General features: G+C 32.9%; 2 protein-coding genes across 2 annotated transcripts; both read right to left on the minus strand.

The window, feature by feature from the left end:
- Nucleotides 1–946: 946 nt before the first annotated feature.
- Nucleotides 947–11,456, minus strand: LOC105637154 (methyl-CpG-binding domain-containing protein 5). The gene is made up of 3 exons (XM_037637743.2): nt 10,907–11,456; nt 1,668–1,790; nt 947–1,579 (listed from the first exon to the last, which is right to left on the minus strand). The coding sequence occupies exons 1-3, from the start codon at nt 11,279–11,281 to the stop codon at nt 1,364–1,366; spliced, it is 714 nt and encodes a 237-aa protein (XP_037493671.1). The 5' UTR covers nt 11,282–11,456; the 3' UTR covers nt 947–1,363.
- Nucleotides 11,457–14,576: 3,120 nt separating this feature from the next.
- Nucleotides 14,577–16,891, minus strand: LOC105637155 (Pentatricopeptide repeat (PPR-like) superfamily protein). The gene is made up of 2 exons (XM_012220566.3): nt 14,904–16,891; nt 14,577–14,794 (listed from the first exon to the last, which is right to left on the minus strand). The coding sequence occupies exon 1, from the start codon at nt 16,850–16,852 to the stop codon at nt 15,140–15,142; it is 1,713 nt and encodes a 570-aa protein (XP_012075956.1). The 5' UTR covers nt 16,853–16,891; the 3' UTR covers nt 14,577–14,794; nt 14,904–15,139.
- Nucleotides 16,892–18,739: the final 1,848 nt, after the last annotated feature.

Below are 18,739 nucleotides of genomic sequence, written 5' to 3' on the forward strand. Positions count from 1 at the left end.
TAATTGAGTTTTAAACTCTCAATATAGTGTTTTGATACTATAATAGTTATGGGGAAATTGTGAGGTTGCGACTTTAACGAGAGCAAAATTAATTTTTTAAAAAAAGCGGATAGAATATTTAATTTAAGAAATACATGGGCCATGTATTTTGTTTGGTAAGAAAAGTTTGTTATGCAAACGAAATAGCTGAAAAGTTTCAATTGGTTGTTAAATTCGTGATTTTCCTTTGCTCCCTCAGATCCAAAAACATTACTCATTGAAAACAACCAGCAATAACAATTGAATCCATAGAAGTAGATTACGTACCCATCTGAATTATCTCCAGATAAACACATGTGAAAAAGAAAATGAAAAGAAAGAAAGAAAGAAAACAATGGGTAACTAGAAACAGGTACATAAATCCATTTTGATCCTAATAGAAGATATTTTGTCCTAGTTACTGGTTAATTCAAAAATCACAAAATGTTAGGCTTCATAATGGGTTGATCAAAAACATTTATTCACATAATATATTTATTCACTTGCTATAATTACACTTTTAATAGTAATTCTTTTCACCCTATGAAATTAAATATTAAAAGATTTGAAAAGAAAAGAAAAGAAAAGAAAAGAAAATTATTATATTCACCTGCCTTTTTATTTAATTGGTAGCTTGGTTGCAACAAGGTTGTCAACTGTTGAGCTGAGCTCTTCTTTCTCCAAAGGAAAAGAAGGAATTGAAATGAGAAGGAAATATTTTTCATGTTATCTATTCATCCATAGAATAAAAACCCTAGATCTATAGCATATTTATCAAATCACAATCTAAACCTTCAAAAAGCAATAACAAAACAGAACACATTTATATGTCCCTTTAAGTGTTCCTATTGCATAATTTCATATGCATTTCAAGTTCAGAAAACACAAATAAAGCAAAATAGTATACTATAAAGTCCTGTTGTCTACATTTTCTTTCAAGTAATGTCAATTGCGTATTCCTGAGATGGTAACATAAAAATAAGGCTCTTGAGTTGAAATACAAATGCGGGAAGGAAGCTTTAACAAAATCTTACAACACCTGAATAAAGGAAACTATGACTGAAAGCCAGATGGAACAAGAACAGCCCTATACCAAAAATTTCAGTGAAAAAAGAAATGCTACAACAGTATTCAGTCAATTTCAATTAGTATACAAAATCAATTTTGTGAGTGGCGGATCTAGCACAAGTGAATAAGAGAAATATATATATATATATATATATATATATATAAAATGAGCAAAAAGAGACCTGTCATTGGCCTTTACGAGAGTGAGACTACTATTTGATGATTCTCTCGGCTGCATTCTGAAAGCCTTCAAAACATTGTGTTAAAATCGTTGCAGTTAGCGATGGAAATGCATCATCTCAAATTCCCAACTCTGCCTCTCATATTCAGGCACCTTAGACCCTCCAGTGAAGGGGGTCCATGCATCTTCATTAGCAACCGTAAGAGCCCATTCGATCTTATCAGGTACATTCAAATAATCAAATTTCATTATAGAACCTTTTGCATTCTTGGCAGCCTTCTTGTTGTTTTGACTCCCGGAATTCTCTGGTGGCTGCACAAGTAATTTAAGCTAATGTTTAGGGAAAAAGAATTGAAGCAAAAGTAGAGGGACTAATTGCAAATAGTTTTCTATTTCTCACATTAACATCAGCTTCAGAACTCTCAGCTCCTTTCTTTCTCTTCTTCAGAGTTCCAGTTTCCAGATAATACTGAACCTCTCTCTTGGACCTGAATTTGCGACCTGTCGTAGGCTCAATGTAATACTGCACAAAAATAGAAAGTGTTACTCAATTTTCAATTATACTATAAAAAGGAAAGGCCATTTTTTCTGACAAACAAAGCAACCATCACTTCCTTTTTATTTACTAGGATAAGGGTTTGTAACTCCTTGACCAAACAGTGGGTAAATAAATAAATTGTTTAAAAAAACTATAATTTGAAATCCTATTGAAGAATGGAACCACAAACGAACCACAAACCAAGTAGCTGCTATATCAAAAATTTTTCACATCCAAGTCGATGAAGTTTCAATATCAGCCTATTTAGCCATGCAATAAGAGTATCTATCCGAGATATGTACAAAGAATATTATTTCAGCTATAGTCAGAGATCACAACAAAATAATCTCACATCCATGTGGAAAACAGCACTCACTCAAATGTCCTATAATCACATCACAACGCTTTAAGTCCAGTTTCTTAACACTGAGGCATCATTGCAGCAATATCCATACCATCTTCATCATCACTCAATCAAATTTGGATGGATATTGGCTGAATGCCTTAGTAGAAAGTTTACTGAAACCATCAACTTAGGCCTATCTTCCTATAACTTTGACAAATTGATAGACAATGCTATTCTGAAGTTTTTTTCTTGTTTCAACCATGCCTGAGCTTCAAAAAACAAGTGGATAGTGAATCCACAGAATGAAAGATACTCCTACTAGCTGGCATGCCAAAACCCTTTGAGAATTATAGCATACAAACATTTGACAACAGTAACTTATTATAGCTGGGTCTAGAAAAAGAATCCTTCCAGAGTGAACCGATCTCCACACTTTATGTCACCCAACGTTTTTCAGCCCCAACGTAGATGCACTGCAGAATGGTTAAGTGTATATTAAATCATAACAAGCATCCAGCAGAATGAATGGAGCAACCGACTTCTAGAAAATACTAGTTAGATCATGTGCCTATTCCTAACTGTGTGGAGCAACTAACTTCTGGAAATTTTTATTTACGTCATGTGCTTATTCCTAACTGTTAGGTAACTTTGGTTGAACTGTTCCAGATTTTCTTTTACAGCTCTATATAACTAGTCTTCAAACCAGAAATTTGTATAGAGACCTTATTATCCTTCTCACAAGTAACGACTCTCTGTTAAAAGTACACTAGTATCAAGCCTACTAAGAATTCCAAAACAAGTATCTAATATTGGCTGATAGTAACTTTGAAAGGTTTCAGCAGTTTAGAAGGCTGATCATGAGATCTGAGTGTTTTCTTGACTGACGATGTAGTTCTTACTTGAAATGCAGAATCAGGCATCCACTAAAAGATGGAGGAAAAGATATATTGTCATTAAACCCTCATGCTGCATATCCACCACTGGGCCCTGTTCAAGAAAACAGTTCCGGAAGCCTTCAAATAAAGAGATACCGTTGAGAGGAACTAAACTGTCTACCATCATTAGAAATAATACCTATACCATAAGCTCCTTAATTCTGAAACATGAATCCGTCCCTTTAATAGATTTAATAATCCAATAAAAAGCAAGTTAATGAAGACTGAATGCATGGATGCTCCATCATACTAGTAATAGCAGCGAAAAAAGAGGAAAGCAAAAATGATACAATCCCGTGAAGAAAAAATCGTTTAGAACCAACAACTCGTATAAAGCTTGGTTTAGTACAGCACAGCACAAACATAATTAGTTTGACACTGAAATTTAGTTGAATATTTTACTTGGAAAGTTGGATACTAGCTACATTAACGAGCTTTTGCAATTATGGGTTGCTAAGAGATAATAGCAAATTAATGTTATTATAGAAAGATAACAAACAAGTAGATATAAGATTACCAAAATGGAGGAGAAAGCTTGTAATAACATTGTCATTTTCAAAGTATGCCTTGTTATCAATTGAAAATGCATAGCTGCACATAACTGCCATCAATATATTGAGGGAGAAGAGGTTTCCAAATCTTTCACTATTACAATCACATACATCTAGAATTAATAACGGCGTCCTAGAAGAAGAAAGACAATCTCCTCAAATCTACTCAGTGTTTTAACTTTTTATGTTCATTAAGTTCCTATGGAGGATTAGGTGATGTCTCTAGGTTCTACCAGCTATTTTACAAACATATTGCACACACCTCTATATACATTGTAAAAAGATACGTATCTTAGGCAAAGCTTCAGCATAAATATCAAACATAAATTTGACACTAATTGGTTATAGTTACAAATAATGAAGAATGAGTAACCATTATCATATATTCATAAAAATAAATAAATAAATAAAGATAAAAGGAAATAATGGAAAAATAAAAATTTTATGCATGTAAAGCATTATAAAATTAGAACTGCACACTCTATTTTGGACTTGCCCATTTCAATTAGATACTACATAGATTGTCCGGGCAAAAATAAGGCCTTGCATAACTACACAAGTTCTATCAATGTTGACTTCTTTGTTCATAAACGTTAAGTGTGATCCCTAGAGAAATCTCAGATTTGTATGAATCCTTGTAACACATAGTGCCTGTGGCCATACGAATTAAACTAGACAGCCTTAATTACGAGTTGTTTGAACCTCAAGTTGTGTGCAGCAAGAGGATACAGCATTCCACTTGGTCCAGTTTAAGGGATTCAAATCAAAGTAACAAAGAATATCAAATTGAACTAAACCAAATAGCATGACATTAACCAATTAATTATGACTCGGTTGGTTTATTTGTTTTCTTTAAAATCTCAGAATTTATAATATTTGGTTGGTTTATTAATTTTCTTTTATATCTCAGAATTTCAGTTTATTGTAATACAATAAACACTGAATTCCTTTTAATAAAGCAAACAAACCAACATCATCAAAACTGTTATATATATATATATATATATATAGCATTTCAATTATATAAATACATACACGACATGCATATATTGCATTTTAGTTTAGTTCAACTTCCAGTTCATCAACCTTTTCAGAATCTTGAACAAACTGACTACAATCTGTTTTATTATATTGCAATTGAGACCAGAAGCAAGCTGGACATTTTATACTCTGCATCTCACAAAATGACAAATAGTACAAAATAGATATTTGTTACTCAACAACTCCAACCATTATATTTATTGATTCATGTTAAGGACTAGTTGTAATTAGAGTTCTGTTAGAAGTTAGATTCTTAACAGGTTTATAGTATCCTGTATATGTATATATATGTGACCCTATTGATGAAAAATATACAACAATAACTTTCCACATTCTTCTACATGGTATCAGAACCCCTGGGCTCGTTATTTTTTTTTTCTTTGCTCTTTTTTGCGTTGAAACTATAGGCAGAGGGCATTTTTTGGTGACTTCCAATCTAGGTCACCCACATAGGCTGGTGTTTTTGTCTCACCGCCACCCAAGGACGAAGGACAGACCGCCGATCGACTCTCCCTCCAAATCCGGTCACCGGAAACCTCGCGAGTGGGCGTCACGCACCACTCAAAGTTTCTGACATTCTTCACGCGCCAGCGCGTGAGGGCGCGTCCGGCCATCTCGAGTCACCAGCTCTCAGTTTCCGGCATCGATTCTGCCAGTACAGTGCAACCCAGTGTGTTGCGTCGGCTCTCTTTGACTTTTGTGGTGTTTTTTGTGTTGCACCTTTGCTGTCGCCTTGCCGGGTACAGTTTGAATTTGTGAATTTATATTGTGCTGCTGCCTATTTGCTATTCTGCTATCAAGTTACCAAGAATCGTAGTTTGTCTTTGCTGTGCTACATTTGTTTTTGAGCGTTTCATCACAAATCATGACGACTACTCCACCGGGGACTTCCGACTCGAAAACTGTCATCACTGATGTGGTGCCATTACTGAATAAAATAACGGAACACAAACTTACTCGCTCCAATTTTCTGGCATGGAGTAAAACAGTTCGTATATATGTTCGTAGTTTGGATAAGGATGACCACTTGACCAATGATCCACCTCAAGGAGCTGCTAGGCAAATTTGGCTTAGAGAGGATGCTCGATTATTTTTACAGCTTCGGAATTCGATTGACAGTGAGGTAATTGGTTTAATTAATCATTGTGAGTTTGTTAAGGAACTGATGGATTATCTTGAATTTTTGTACTCGGGAAAAGGTAATCTATCCCGTATGTATGAGGTCTGCAAAGGATTTTATCGAGCCGACCAGCAAGATAAGCCCCTCACAGCTTATTTCATGGAATTTAAGAAGATTTACGAGGAACTTAATGTTTTATTGCCATTCAGCCCCGATATTAAGGTTCAATAGACTCAGCAAAAACAATTGGCTGTAATGAGTTTTCTTGCAGGTCTTGCATCACAGGTTCTTTCAGGCAGTGACGTTACCTCTCTTCAGGAGACTTTTGCTAGATTACTACGTACTGAAGGTTCTCATACCCCTTTCCCTTATGATAATAGTGCCCTTGTGAGTCATAATCAAATAGTTAGACAGCCACGAAACAGAGGAAGAGGAGGACATAACCGTAGGAATGGACCAATTAATCAGGAAGCAAGCATTCTTATCTGCCGTTATTGCTATGAACCTAGTCACACTAAACGGTATTGTAAGAAACTGCTAAATAAGCCCCCAAGGACAAATATGGCCACTCAAGATTCTGCAGTTACTTCTTCTGAGAACACTGTAACAATTTCTGCTGCGGATTATGCTGAGCTCTCTAGATACCGTTCTTCTAAGTCTACTGATTCCTCAATTGCTACTGCTGCCAATTCAGGTACTCCTACTACATGTCTTATGTGTACCTCATCAAAGTGGGTCATTGATTTTGGTTGCACAGATCATATGACAGGTAACCCTAGTCTCTTATCCTTAGTTAAAGAACCTGAACAATTTAATCGTCATGTTACTCTAGCTGATGGGTCCACATCTTCTGTCAAGTGTATTGGCACCGCCAATCCCATCCCATCTCTTCTATTGTCTTCTGTTTTTTGTTTGCCTCGTTTTTCGTTCAATCTATTATCTGTTAGCAAAATTACTCCTCTATTGAATTGTTGTATTAAATTTTATCCTACCTATTGTGTGTTTCAGGATCTTTTGACGAAGCGGATTATTGGTAGAGGACGTGAGTCTGATGGCCTTTATCTTCTGGATGAACAAGTTTCGTCATCTCTGGCTTGTGTTGGTGCTCTCTCTCCTCTTGAGGTTCATTGTCGTTTAGGTCATCCTTCATTGACTACTTTAAAGAAGTTATGTCCAAAGTTTCAGTCTTTACCGATTTTAGAATGTGAATCTTGTCAATTTGCCAAACATCATCGTTTACCTTTAGTTCCTCGAGTCAATAAACGGGCTTCATCCCCTTTTGAGTTAGTTCATTCTGATGTTTGGGGTCCATGTCCTGTTATTTCTAAAACAGGCTTTCGATATTTCGTAACTTTTGTGGATGATTATTCTCGTGTTACTTGGTTATTTTTAATGAAAAATCATTCTGAGATATTCTCTATTTTCTGTTCCTTTTGTGCTGAGATTAAAAATCAATTTAATACCTCTGTTCGCACATTGCAAAGTGACAATGGTAAAGAATATCTATCTAGTTCCTTCCAATCTTATATGTCACAGAATGGTATTCTTCATCAAACATCTTGTGTTGATACTCCTTCTCAAGATGGGGTTGCAGAAAGAAAAAATCGACATCTTCTTTAAGTTGCTAGGGCACTCCTATTTCAAATGAAGGTCCCTAAACATTATTGGGCAGATGCTGTCTCTACTGCATGTTTTTTGATTAATCGCATGCCTTCTTCTGTGCTTAATGGTGCAATTCCTTATAGTGTCCTGTTCCCTTCTAAACTTTTATTCTCTATTGAACCTCGTATTTTTGGTTGTACTTGTTTTGTTCGTGATGTTCGTCCACAAGTTTCCAAATTAGATCCAAAATCCCTTCGTTGTATTTTCCTTGGGTATTCTCGGCATCAAAAGGGATATCATTGTTTCTCTCCCGATCTTAACCGTTATCTTATTTCTGTCGATGTCAAATTTTTTAAGAATACTCTATTTTTTCCTTCTCCTATATATAAGAGTGGGGGAGGATGATGAGTTTTTAGTCTACGCTATCCATCAATTTCCTAGCTGTCCTGCTCCTGCTCTTGTTCCTGTTCCTGAACTTGCACTTGCTCCTGCTACAGCGTCTGCTCCTCCTATTCCCCCTCCTGCACCAACATCTGTCCGCCCTCGTTTTGAAAAGGTTTATTCCAAGAGACCAGGAACTCTTAACTCACTTCCCCTCTCTACCGCTTCAACAGAAGATCCGGTTCCCTCCACTCAACCTGAGCCTGTGCCATCCACTGCTCCGTCAGACCTTGACCTTCCCATTGCTCTTCGAAAAGGTAAACGCACGTGTACCTATCCTATTTCTTCTTTTATTAGTTATGATCATCTTTCTCCTTTATCTCGTTGTTTTGTAAGTAACCTAGACTCTGTCTCTATCCCTAAAACTGTTGTCCAAGCTTTGTTCCATCCTGGTTGGTGTGCAGCAATGAAAGAGGAAATGGCTGCCTTAGATACTAATGGTACTTGGGATCTTGTGCCTCTCCCAGCAGGTAAGAAAGTTATTGGTTGTAAATGGATTTTCACAGTTAAAATAAATCCTGATGGATCTGTTGCCTGTCTCAAGGCTCGATTAGTTGCTAAGGGCTATTCTCAGATTTATGGCCTTCATTACTCTGATACTTTTTCTCCTGTGGCCAAATTGTCTTCTGTTCATTTGTTTATTTCTTTAGCAACTACCTTTGACTGGCCTTTACGTCAGCTGGATGTTAAAAATGCATTTCTTCATGGGAATCTTCAGGAGGAAGTTTACATGGAGCAACCACCAGGTTTTGTTGCTCAGGGGGAGTTGGGTAAAGTGTGTAAACTTCGAAAATCTCTTTATGGCCTAAAACAGAGTCCTCGAGCTTGGTTTGGTAGATTTTGCAATGTGGTTCACCAATTTGGCATGCAGAAGAGTACTTCTGATCATTCTGTATTTTTCAGAAGTACTAACACTGGTTTGATTCTACATGTGGTTTATGTTGATGACATTGTTATTACAGGGAGTGATTTTGCAGGCATTAAATCACTCAAGTCATTCCTCCAGACTCAGTTCTAGACAAAAGACTTAGGATTGTTGAAGTATTTGTTGGGTATAGAAGTATTTAGGTGTAAGAGAGGCATCTTTTTATCTCAAAGAAAGTATGTCCTTGACTTACTAAAGGAAACTAGAAAGTTGGGTGTCAAGCCATGCAGTACTCCAATGACTCCTAATTTGCAACTTCCAATTGGTGGTAAGCTATTTGATGATCCTGAGATATATAAAAGATTGGTGGGCAAACTGAATTATCTTACGGTAACACGTCCAGATATTGCTTAATCTGTAAGCGTCTTAAACCAGTTTATATCTTCTCCTACTGTTATTCATTGGGAAGCTTTAGGACAAATTTTGTGCTACTTGAAAGGTAATCCAAGTCGTGGCCTCCTTTACAGTAATCATGGGCATTTGGACATTGAGTGTTTTTCGGATGCGGATTGGGCAGGTTCGAAGGTTGATAGAAGATCAACTTCAGGATATTGTGTCTTTGTGGGTGGAAACTTGATATCGTGGAGGAGCAAGAAACAAAATGTAGTCTCACGATCGAGTGCTGAATCAGAATATCGAGCTATGGTGCAATCTACTTGTGAGACAATTTGGATTCGTCAATTGTTAGAGGAAATTGGCTTCAAGTCGCCCTTGCCTGCAAAGTTATGGTGTGATAATCAAGCTGCTCTTCACATTGCATCAAATCCAGTATTCCATGAACGAACAAAACATATCGAGATTGATTGTCATTTCATTCGTGAGAAGATACAACAGGTGTTATCTCTACAGGGCATATTAAAACAAGTGAACAGTTAGGAGATATCTTTACAAAAGCTCTAAATGGACCTCGGTTCTTTACAAAAGCTCTAAATGGACCTCGGGTTAACTATCTTTGTAACAAGTTGGGCATGATTAACATCTATGCTCCAACTTGAGGGAGAGTGTTAAGGACTAGTTGTAAATAGAGTTCTGTTAGGAGTTAGATTCCTAATAGGTTTATAGTATCCTGTATATGTGTGTATATATATATATATATATATGCAACAATAATTTTCCACATTCTTCTACAATTCAAAAGATAACGGATTAGGAACAAATAACATGGTCCTACATATCTAGAGCAACAATTTGAAAAAAGACAACCATAAACCCAATTATATATGCGACAATTGTTCTCCGACAAAATGATTATCCCCATTTTCTGACAGACAAATCTAAAAGAATAAATTCCATAAAATTCCTGAGCTACTCTTTATCCAAACTATAAGTTTGCATTTTCAAGAGGAAGTAAAAATGAAACCATGCAAAATCAAAATAAAATATTGCCCAATCAACAATGCGCTGAAGAAGAATATAGTAATGGTTCCGAGTTAGGGATCTAGTTATTTGATAATTGACTTGAATTTAAAAGCTCATTAGAGAGAACTCTTCGATGTCTTGAGCTTAAGGAACTCAAACCTGAAGGAAATTATCCTTGCCCTCATTTATTCATAACCCAACTTTTACCGCAACTGAGAACAAGGAGAAACTTACCAAAAACTACCCAATAGAAAGGGAAACTAATTTCAGTTTTAAGCTAAGATACAAGGACAAACTATAATCAAAATTGAATATAACTTCTGTCTCTATCTAACTGCACTCTTCTTGAACCCATGAGAAAAACATCTATAACCTACAATGAAGGAACCACCTAGACTGACCTCTCACTAGCTCGTCCTGTAGGTTGTGTTTTTGGGTTACCTAACAAAAATATTATTTCCCCTTTGCTAAGTGAACAAAAACAAACTCTTTCGAGTTCTTTTCCCACCATAAAATCATCTAACTAGCCTATTCCATGCCTTACATCTTTCAAAAATCCAATCCCAGGCCTCAACTACACAGATTTAAATGCGGCTCAAAGCTGGAAATTCTCCCAAGGACTAAACCTAAAAACAACGTTAATTTCAGATATAGAAAGTGCAGAATTAAATTTAAATGAACTGCAACATTTAATTCATGCGTTGATTTGTTCTCATAAAAACAAATAATAATTATTAAAAAGAATTTATAAGTAAAGGAAAAAAAGAAAAAAGAAATGGACCTTATCTACCGTGCCAGCTGTTGCACCTGAGGTCCTAACCCGATCTTCAACCAACCATCCCGGCGGCAACCAACTCGCCGATTCAGCAGACCCTGGCGCCATCGTAACTGGTACTTTCCTCCGAGATTTAACCGGTGTCTCGGCCTCCACGCCATTCGCTGAGCTAGAAGACTGCGGAGCCGCTTGTTGATTATCTTTATTTGGTTTGATTGTGGTCTGTCCGCTGGTAGGGAGGTTGTTACTAGGGTCGATATAGGAGCCGTTTTGAAGAAGAGGATCAGTGATTGTATCGAGGTCAGGGTGGCCAGAACCGTGAGGGTCAGTTCGGAATGAGACCGGATCCGGATCTTGACCCGAGGCAATTGCGTTTGACATGGAGGAGAGGGGCTTCACCGTCAAAGTGTCCGACAAAGCTCTGTAATGTTTGACTTTTTGACTTTTTATAGCATGTGATTTTATGTGTGAACAGCCTGACTTGGAAAGATCCTAGCCATTGGAAAGAATTTTTTTTTTTTTTTGTAGATCGTTCTAGTTCTAGGTTCTCTTACAATGTCTCTCTTAGTTTCCTTTTCTTAAAATGCTCAAGCTCAACAAAGCCGTATGGATTTAAAATCAACTTTAATGAATTAATCTAACATATTCGCTTTAAAAATCTCAAATAGATTATATTTATCACTTCACGTCATGAAAAGGGATCTGAGTCCTTTATATTTATAATGGATTATGTTTTTTCTCCATGCAGATTAACATCGCTATTTTATTGAGTTAAAAATGATAAAATACTTATATACTAAAAATAAATCAAATATTAAAAATAATAAAATAATAAAATTGAATTCTCATTCTTTCCTCTATCTTGAGTGGCACATTGAATTTCTTTTTTTTTTTTAAATTTTTCATATTTCTAATTATTTTAAACACATTTTAAAAGTAGAAAAGTTAACATATCATGAAATGTAGAAAATTTAACATATCATTATATCATCGTATATATATCAAGAAGAAATATTGTTTTTCTTATATGCTGATGTGATACTTTTTAAAAAAGTTAAACTTATAATATTTGAGTATTGTGATTTATTTTTTTTTGTAAATTTTTTGAGCATTTCTTTTTTTTTATCTACTTTTTCTCTCCCATTGTTTACTTTTCAATAATTAATTATCTTTCCATTTTTATGATTTTTAAATTCATTTAGGTATTATAATATAAAAAATTTAAACATTTCAATTATATTTTTTAGATTTTTATAATTTATATATATATATATATATATAAAGATTTTTTTTTTTAATTCAAATCAAATATGCTATTTGTTTTTTCAGTGAAAATCAAATATGTGATAGAAAAAAAATACAATGTCTAAATCTTTAAATTTTTATAATTTATAAATATAAAAATTTTTATTTTTATGTAGTATAAACTTCAAATCAAATATAGTATGTTTAAAATTTTAATAATTTCAAAAATGTTAAAAAAACCATGTGTTTTAAAAATACACATTATTTTTTATTTGTCTGATAATGATTTTTAATTTTTGAGTAAATTATTAGGTACAAATTTTATTTTTCTTTTCATGATAAGTAATCTATCAACGTTCAAGAATAATTTCATACATTTTAAAAACAATAAGATAAGATGATGAATAGTATTTTTCTTCTTTTTTCTTTTTTTCTCATTTGATTTGTTTGATTATGATTTTCAGTTTTTTAGTAAATTATAAAGATACAAATTTAGTTTTTTTTTTTTTTTTATGATAAGTTGAATATTTTCAAGTCAATAAAATTTCAGATATTTAAATTAAATTTTTTGTTTGTATGACTGTATCGAATTCATCATGAAAAATGCTACTGAATTTATGATGAAAAAGGCTGCCTACATGATTTTTCTATTTTGATCTAAAATTCAAAGAATTGGGTTAATGTGAAATTAATAGTTTTAGCTTTTAAATTTCTTCTTTTTTTTTTTTTTTTTGCTGATTGAAAATTCAAATATTTATATATTGTCATATATAAAAGTTCAAAATTCTCATCTTGGTTGCTATTTATTTATTTTTTTTAATTTTTAAATTTCTTTTTATTGTTGAAAGTTTAACTTAATTTTTTATTTTAATTTCTTCAGTTTATTGCGAGTTGAAAGAAGAACACTTTAGTATTTTATTACTTTATTTGAGTCATTTATTTGGTTTTGTTTTTTGATTTTATATTTTGCTTAGCTTAGTTTTATTTTGTTTATTTTTTCAGGGATTTAATTGTGTACAATTTTGAAGTATTTAAATATATTTTATGCAATGATGAATTAACTATTAAATAGGTTTTTTAATTATATACTTCCAATTAAATAAATCTCTACAAAAATAAAAATCAAGTATATATATCATTTTAAATTACTTAGAAGACTTGATATCTAATAATAATTTTAGTCGCTTTTTTTCCTAACAAATGGATTTCTATAATTACTCGACATATGTATCTTACATTTAAAATGAAAAATATAATTATTATACAACCGTGCGAAGCACGGAGGACCGCCTAGTATAAAAATATATATAGCTGAAAATAGAATAATTAAGCTTAAACTCAAACTTTAGAATTTATTTGATATAAATGTACTAAAAAATTGGAATTCATTTATAATTGATTTAAAAATTGAAAATTCATTTCTTTTTATTCTTAAAATATCCTTAGCATAATAATTTTAGAAGGTTAATGGGATGAAAAATTTTTGTCATAAAGTTTGAGTTGCTCAAATTTGTGGATTTCATTTGAAAATTCCACCTCTTTTCATAAATTTTGATTAGCTATATTTACATCCATAGAATTTAAATTAATAGAATTAAATTCTTTTTTGTTTTCATTCCAAATATAAAAATTTAAATTTATAAATTAATTGCACAAAATTTTATGAAATTCATTTTTTTAGATGAGGGATTATATTTTAATTGATCTAAAAAATAATATTGAGTCAAATAAAATAGCAAGTGAAAGTTTAATTATCAATTTTGAGTAATGCAAATTAATAATATAGTTTTCTTCTGTAAAAGAAAAAAAAAACAAATTGAGAATTCATCAACATAGATCCTTCTAGGCTTTTATAATAACTTTATTTACTATTTCATTATGTTTTACTCCCTCTGTTTTAAAATAATATTACTAGCTTACAATGTCTCAAATTAATTATTCATTTTTTTATATTTTTGTTAAAAAAGCAAGATTTAAAGATTGGCTCACCTCGCAGATAAAAGATTATAAAAAAATAATGAAATATTATAAAAAAAAATTAATGAAGAAATGCAAAAACAAAATTTCCTTATGGATACAATATTATAAACAGTTAAAAGGACTAATGTGATAGATACAATACGGAGGGTTCTGTTTTATTGAAGAGTTTTTCTTCTACAGTGGTGAGGAATTTCCCGATGGATGCAATTAATCTTGCAGCCTCTTCAGTTCATATAAAAACCAAGCGGAAGCAGAAACTGTCACGGCAGAGAGACAATGGAGTTTTTACCTTCTATTTCAAGTTGAATGTATGAGTATGATGTATCTTAATCGAAGTTATGGCAATCACACCCATCTTAAAATTGTGTTTGTGTGTGTATATATATATATACCAAGAACTCGAATTTCCGTAAATTTGAGTGCAATGGCATGCCAAAACTCATAAAAGAAATACATTTACAATGAATTTTCATAACTTTTACGGGAATAGAAGTTTGATATTTGTCAAATAATTTCCATAACTTCAGCAATTTCTTAAAAAAATTGCAGACATGGAATCCAGACTTGCAATATTCCACATTAACTGGAGTACTTAATCCAAAATATTTTTAATTGAGAATCTAATTAATAATCTTGAGCTAGTCTTCATAAGTTCTCAAGATTGAAGGCCTGCAAGAAAAGGACCAAAGAGTGTTAAGCAAAAGATAAAAACAATCATTTTCATAAAACAAATATGGAATCTAATCTAATGAAATTCAATGTAGGACAGTGAAAACACCTTGCGGAATGCTTGATCCAAAACAGCACAGGAAAGATCTCCAATTATGCATGCATCAATGCCATACCAACTGAAGTGCAAGCTCAAGTGATTAAGCAGTATTTAACTCTTCCACAGAATCTCTATGTCTGCACATCAGAAATTTACAGCTTTAAGCTGTCAACTGAAGTCAAAAGAGAGCCTTTTTAATAGTATGACTCCATTTCTTGTTTTCCACTCTACATCCAACCAGAGTGTCACGTCCTCAACACTGTACCGTATTTGGCTTCAGAGATTATGTTATAAATGGAAACTGATGGTTTTAATCCCGACTCTATCATCTTGTTTAGCAAAACACCAGCTTCTTGCCACTTACCATCTTTGCACAGAACTCCAATGCTAGAACTATAGCTAGCCACATTTGGAACCAATCCCTTATCCTCCATTTCTTGGAGAAACCTCAAGGCCCTAAAGGAGTTGCCTTCTTTACAATAACCATTAATCATTGTATTGTATATAACATCATTAGGCTCCAACTTCATTTCACTCATTGATCTAAATAGTTTTGAAGCTTCGTTCATTTTACCTTTCATGCACAACCCATGTAATATAACACCATAGGTATGCACGTCAGGTACCAAGCCAACCTTCTCCATTGAGGAAAAGAAGTGAAATGCTTTCTCCATGTCTTCAAGCCGCACATGCGCTTTTATTAAAATCGTATATGTCACTTTGGAAGGAGAAATGCCTCTCTCCTCCATCTCCTTTGCTAAATTGGTGACAGCCACCCAGTTTCCAGCATCAGAATATCCTTCAATCAGAACATTATAGGTTACCAAAGATGGAGATAACCCATTTGACTTCAATTGGTTGAAAAAACTTAACGCCTTATCCAACCTCTGTACACTACAAAACCCATGTATTAGTGTGTTATATGTAACTAAATTTGGACTAATGCAAGCTTTCTTCATTTGATCCACGAATTTCTCAGCCTCCCAAACCCTCATCTCTTTACACAAGCCACGAATCAAAGTATTGTAAGTAACAGCATTACGCGTCACACCTCTATTACACATTTCATCGAACAGTTCATATGCTTTATATATTTCCCCTTCATTGCAATACTCGCTGATAATACTATTGTAAGTATACAAATTAGGAGATACCCCATCAAGCTGCATCTTCTCATATAACTCAAACCCATCTTTTTTCAGTCCCTTTTTAAAAAACCCATTAATCAAAACAGTGTAAGTATACTGATTAGCAGCCAAACCCATTTCTCCCATTTTATCAAACAACACTTTTGCTCTTTCAATATCACCATTTTTACAACAACCATCAATTAGAGTAGTATATATAACGACATTTGGAGAAAAACCCATCTCCTCTAATTGAGTCAATAACTCAAAACCTCTATTCAGATCACCAAAACCGCAACAAGCCTTTATCAATATCCCATAACTATAGACATCCAATTTAACCTTCTTCTCCTTTGCTTCATCAAAAAATAACAAAGATTTCTCAAAACAACTTGATTTAACAAGAGAATTCAAAAGAGTATTGAAAGTATTTGGTCTAGGGATAAGGCCATTATCAATCATTTGATTAAAATAAAACACAGCTTGCTCTGTTGAGTCAGATTGAACATAAGCAATGATAATTGATTCGTAAAGAAGCGTACTGATTGTTGAGTTTGAATTGGAGGTGGGCTGTGTTAGATAGTGGAGGAGAGATGAAATAGTGAAGAACGGAGAGGAGATTCGATTACAGAGCAATTGGAGAAGGAGAGATTGAGTTTGGGATAGTAAGTTGGAGTTAAGGAGGTGGTGCAGAATGAAGGAAATTGATTGATGAGAAGGGTTAATGCCTCGATGAATTGAGGAATTGAAGAGCCAGAAAGCTTTTAATGGCGGGAGTTTCACCATTTTTGGAATGAGAAGGAGGGCTTGGTGTGGGGTTTTTTGTTGCATTGTTTGCAGTTTCCGATTGATCCGGTTGAGCCATTACAAATAGGTGAAATATATATATATATATATATATATATATATATATATGTATATATATATATATAACTTGAGACCAGATCCATTATCTCACTTATAGATTAAATAAATAAAATTAATAACTTTTTAGAAAATGTAAATTTTATCTCCATTATATTAATTAGTGGTTCTATTTATTTATTAGTTAATCACTATTATAAGTATCATTATTGTCGATTGGGAATTCACTTGTTACGTGACATTAGGAATGACAATTTGATTTCGCGATAATTTGATTCGAAATCGATTGACCTATTTTCAAATTAAGATATAAATATTTTCAGATAAAAATATTTAATTGTGAGATTATTTGGATTAACAGTAAATAAGAATCAAAATTCGTATTAATTTTAATAAATTCTGTTCACGTTACAACTTTTTAGCTTTCTTGACAGTAGAATGGAGTATGTAATTTAGGTACCTTTCATATTTTTATCTAGCTAAGTGTGCTAGTTTCGCTGTCTCAAACAACCTAAGTGTTTGTTTAAATGTACTTGGAAATTTGCCTTTCTTCGTGAGTTTGCAGAAATGGTGTTTGGAAAAAAAAAGGAGAAACCACTTTTATTACAAGAACTAACGGTATAATTCAAGTTTGAATTTGAATTTTGAGTTGAGGGGATTTAATTAATTTAAATTAAAATATGGTTGGTTGATCTTTTCAATTATATAGGAAATGAGAGATTTTATGTTTGATTTTCTTGATTACAAGATTTTTCGTCAATTTGATGAGTAAACGAGGGTTTTACCCTCTTTTAGCCCATAATCTTCTTTCCTATATATATATACATATACACACTTGGGGGCGGTAGCCGTTTCGAAACCGCTTGTTTTAATTTCAAAATCAACTCTTTTGATTCTAGATAGCGTGGAATTGGAATTGAACCGAAAATTAACCGTTTCAGTTTTAGTTTGGAGCTGGCTGGTTACGATTCTGGTTCTTTAGTAGTTTCAAAATTGACGATTTCGAATGATTCTATGATCAGTTTTTAAAGTGGTTCGCATAAATTTAAAATCAAAAAATCTAACTTATACAAATACTCTTAAAACTAAACATTATATAGCTGTTTATAGTTGTTGAGAGAGTTGGTTTGGAGTTTTTTATAAAAATTTTTGAACAAATAAAAAAAAATGTATTGGTACCGCTAATTCTAACTGGTTGTCAAAACCTTTGATTCTGATCAATTCACGGTTTTAAACAGACTTAGAACCAAAACCGGACCGCGACCCCCGTTACGGTTCCGATTCTGGCCAGTTCCGATTTCAAAAACCATATTTTGGCCATCATATACGTATTCGATGGAACTTTTTAACAAAATTCAGGAGTGTAATTGAATTTTTCCCAGGAAGTGCACCAAGAGTTCGCTCTTAGCTATTTTTCATAGGGAACAAAAAATTAAAAACCATTACTAGAAATTTCTTAAAAATCATTGAAAATATAAAATAGATTAGAAATATTAGAAAGAAGTTATCATTTGCCATTTTTGTTGTAATAACAGTGGTAATCACAACAGAGGAGTTGTTGATGCCAAATTAGTGACTTTAATATGATGGATTTGCAAGAGAGTTCTTGACTTTAAATTTTTATTTTCTAATTAGATTTTGAAATTTCAAAAAGAAATTATTAATAATATATGGTTTTCTATTATCAGAATTAAAAATAGAAATACCTTTTAATTTAGCCATATCAAAAAATATAATATATATATATATATATATATATATATATATATATATATATATATATATATATATATATATATATATATATATATATATATTAACTGATAGGGTGTAATTGCAAACAATTTTTTAAAT

The sequence above is a fragment of the Jatropha curcas genome, chromosome 5 (genome assembly GCF_041381405.1).
Source record: "Jatropha curcas cultivar XTBG-Jc1 chromosome 5, XTBG_Jcur_1.0, whole genome shotgun sequence".
Classification (NCBI taxonomy): Eukaryota; Viridiplantae; Streptophyta; class Magnoliopsida; order Malpighiales; family Euphorbiaceae; genus Jatropha; species Jatropha curcas.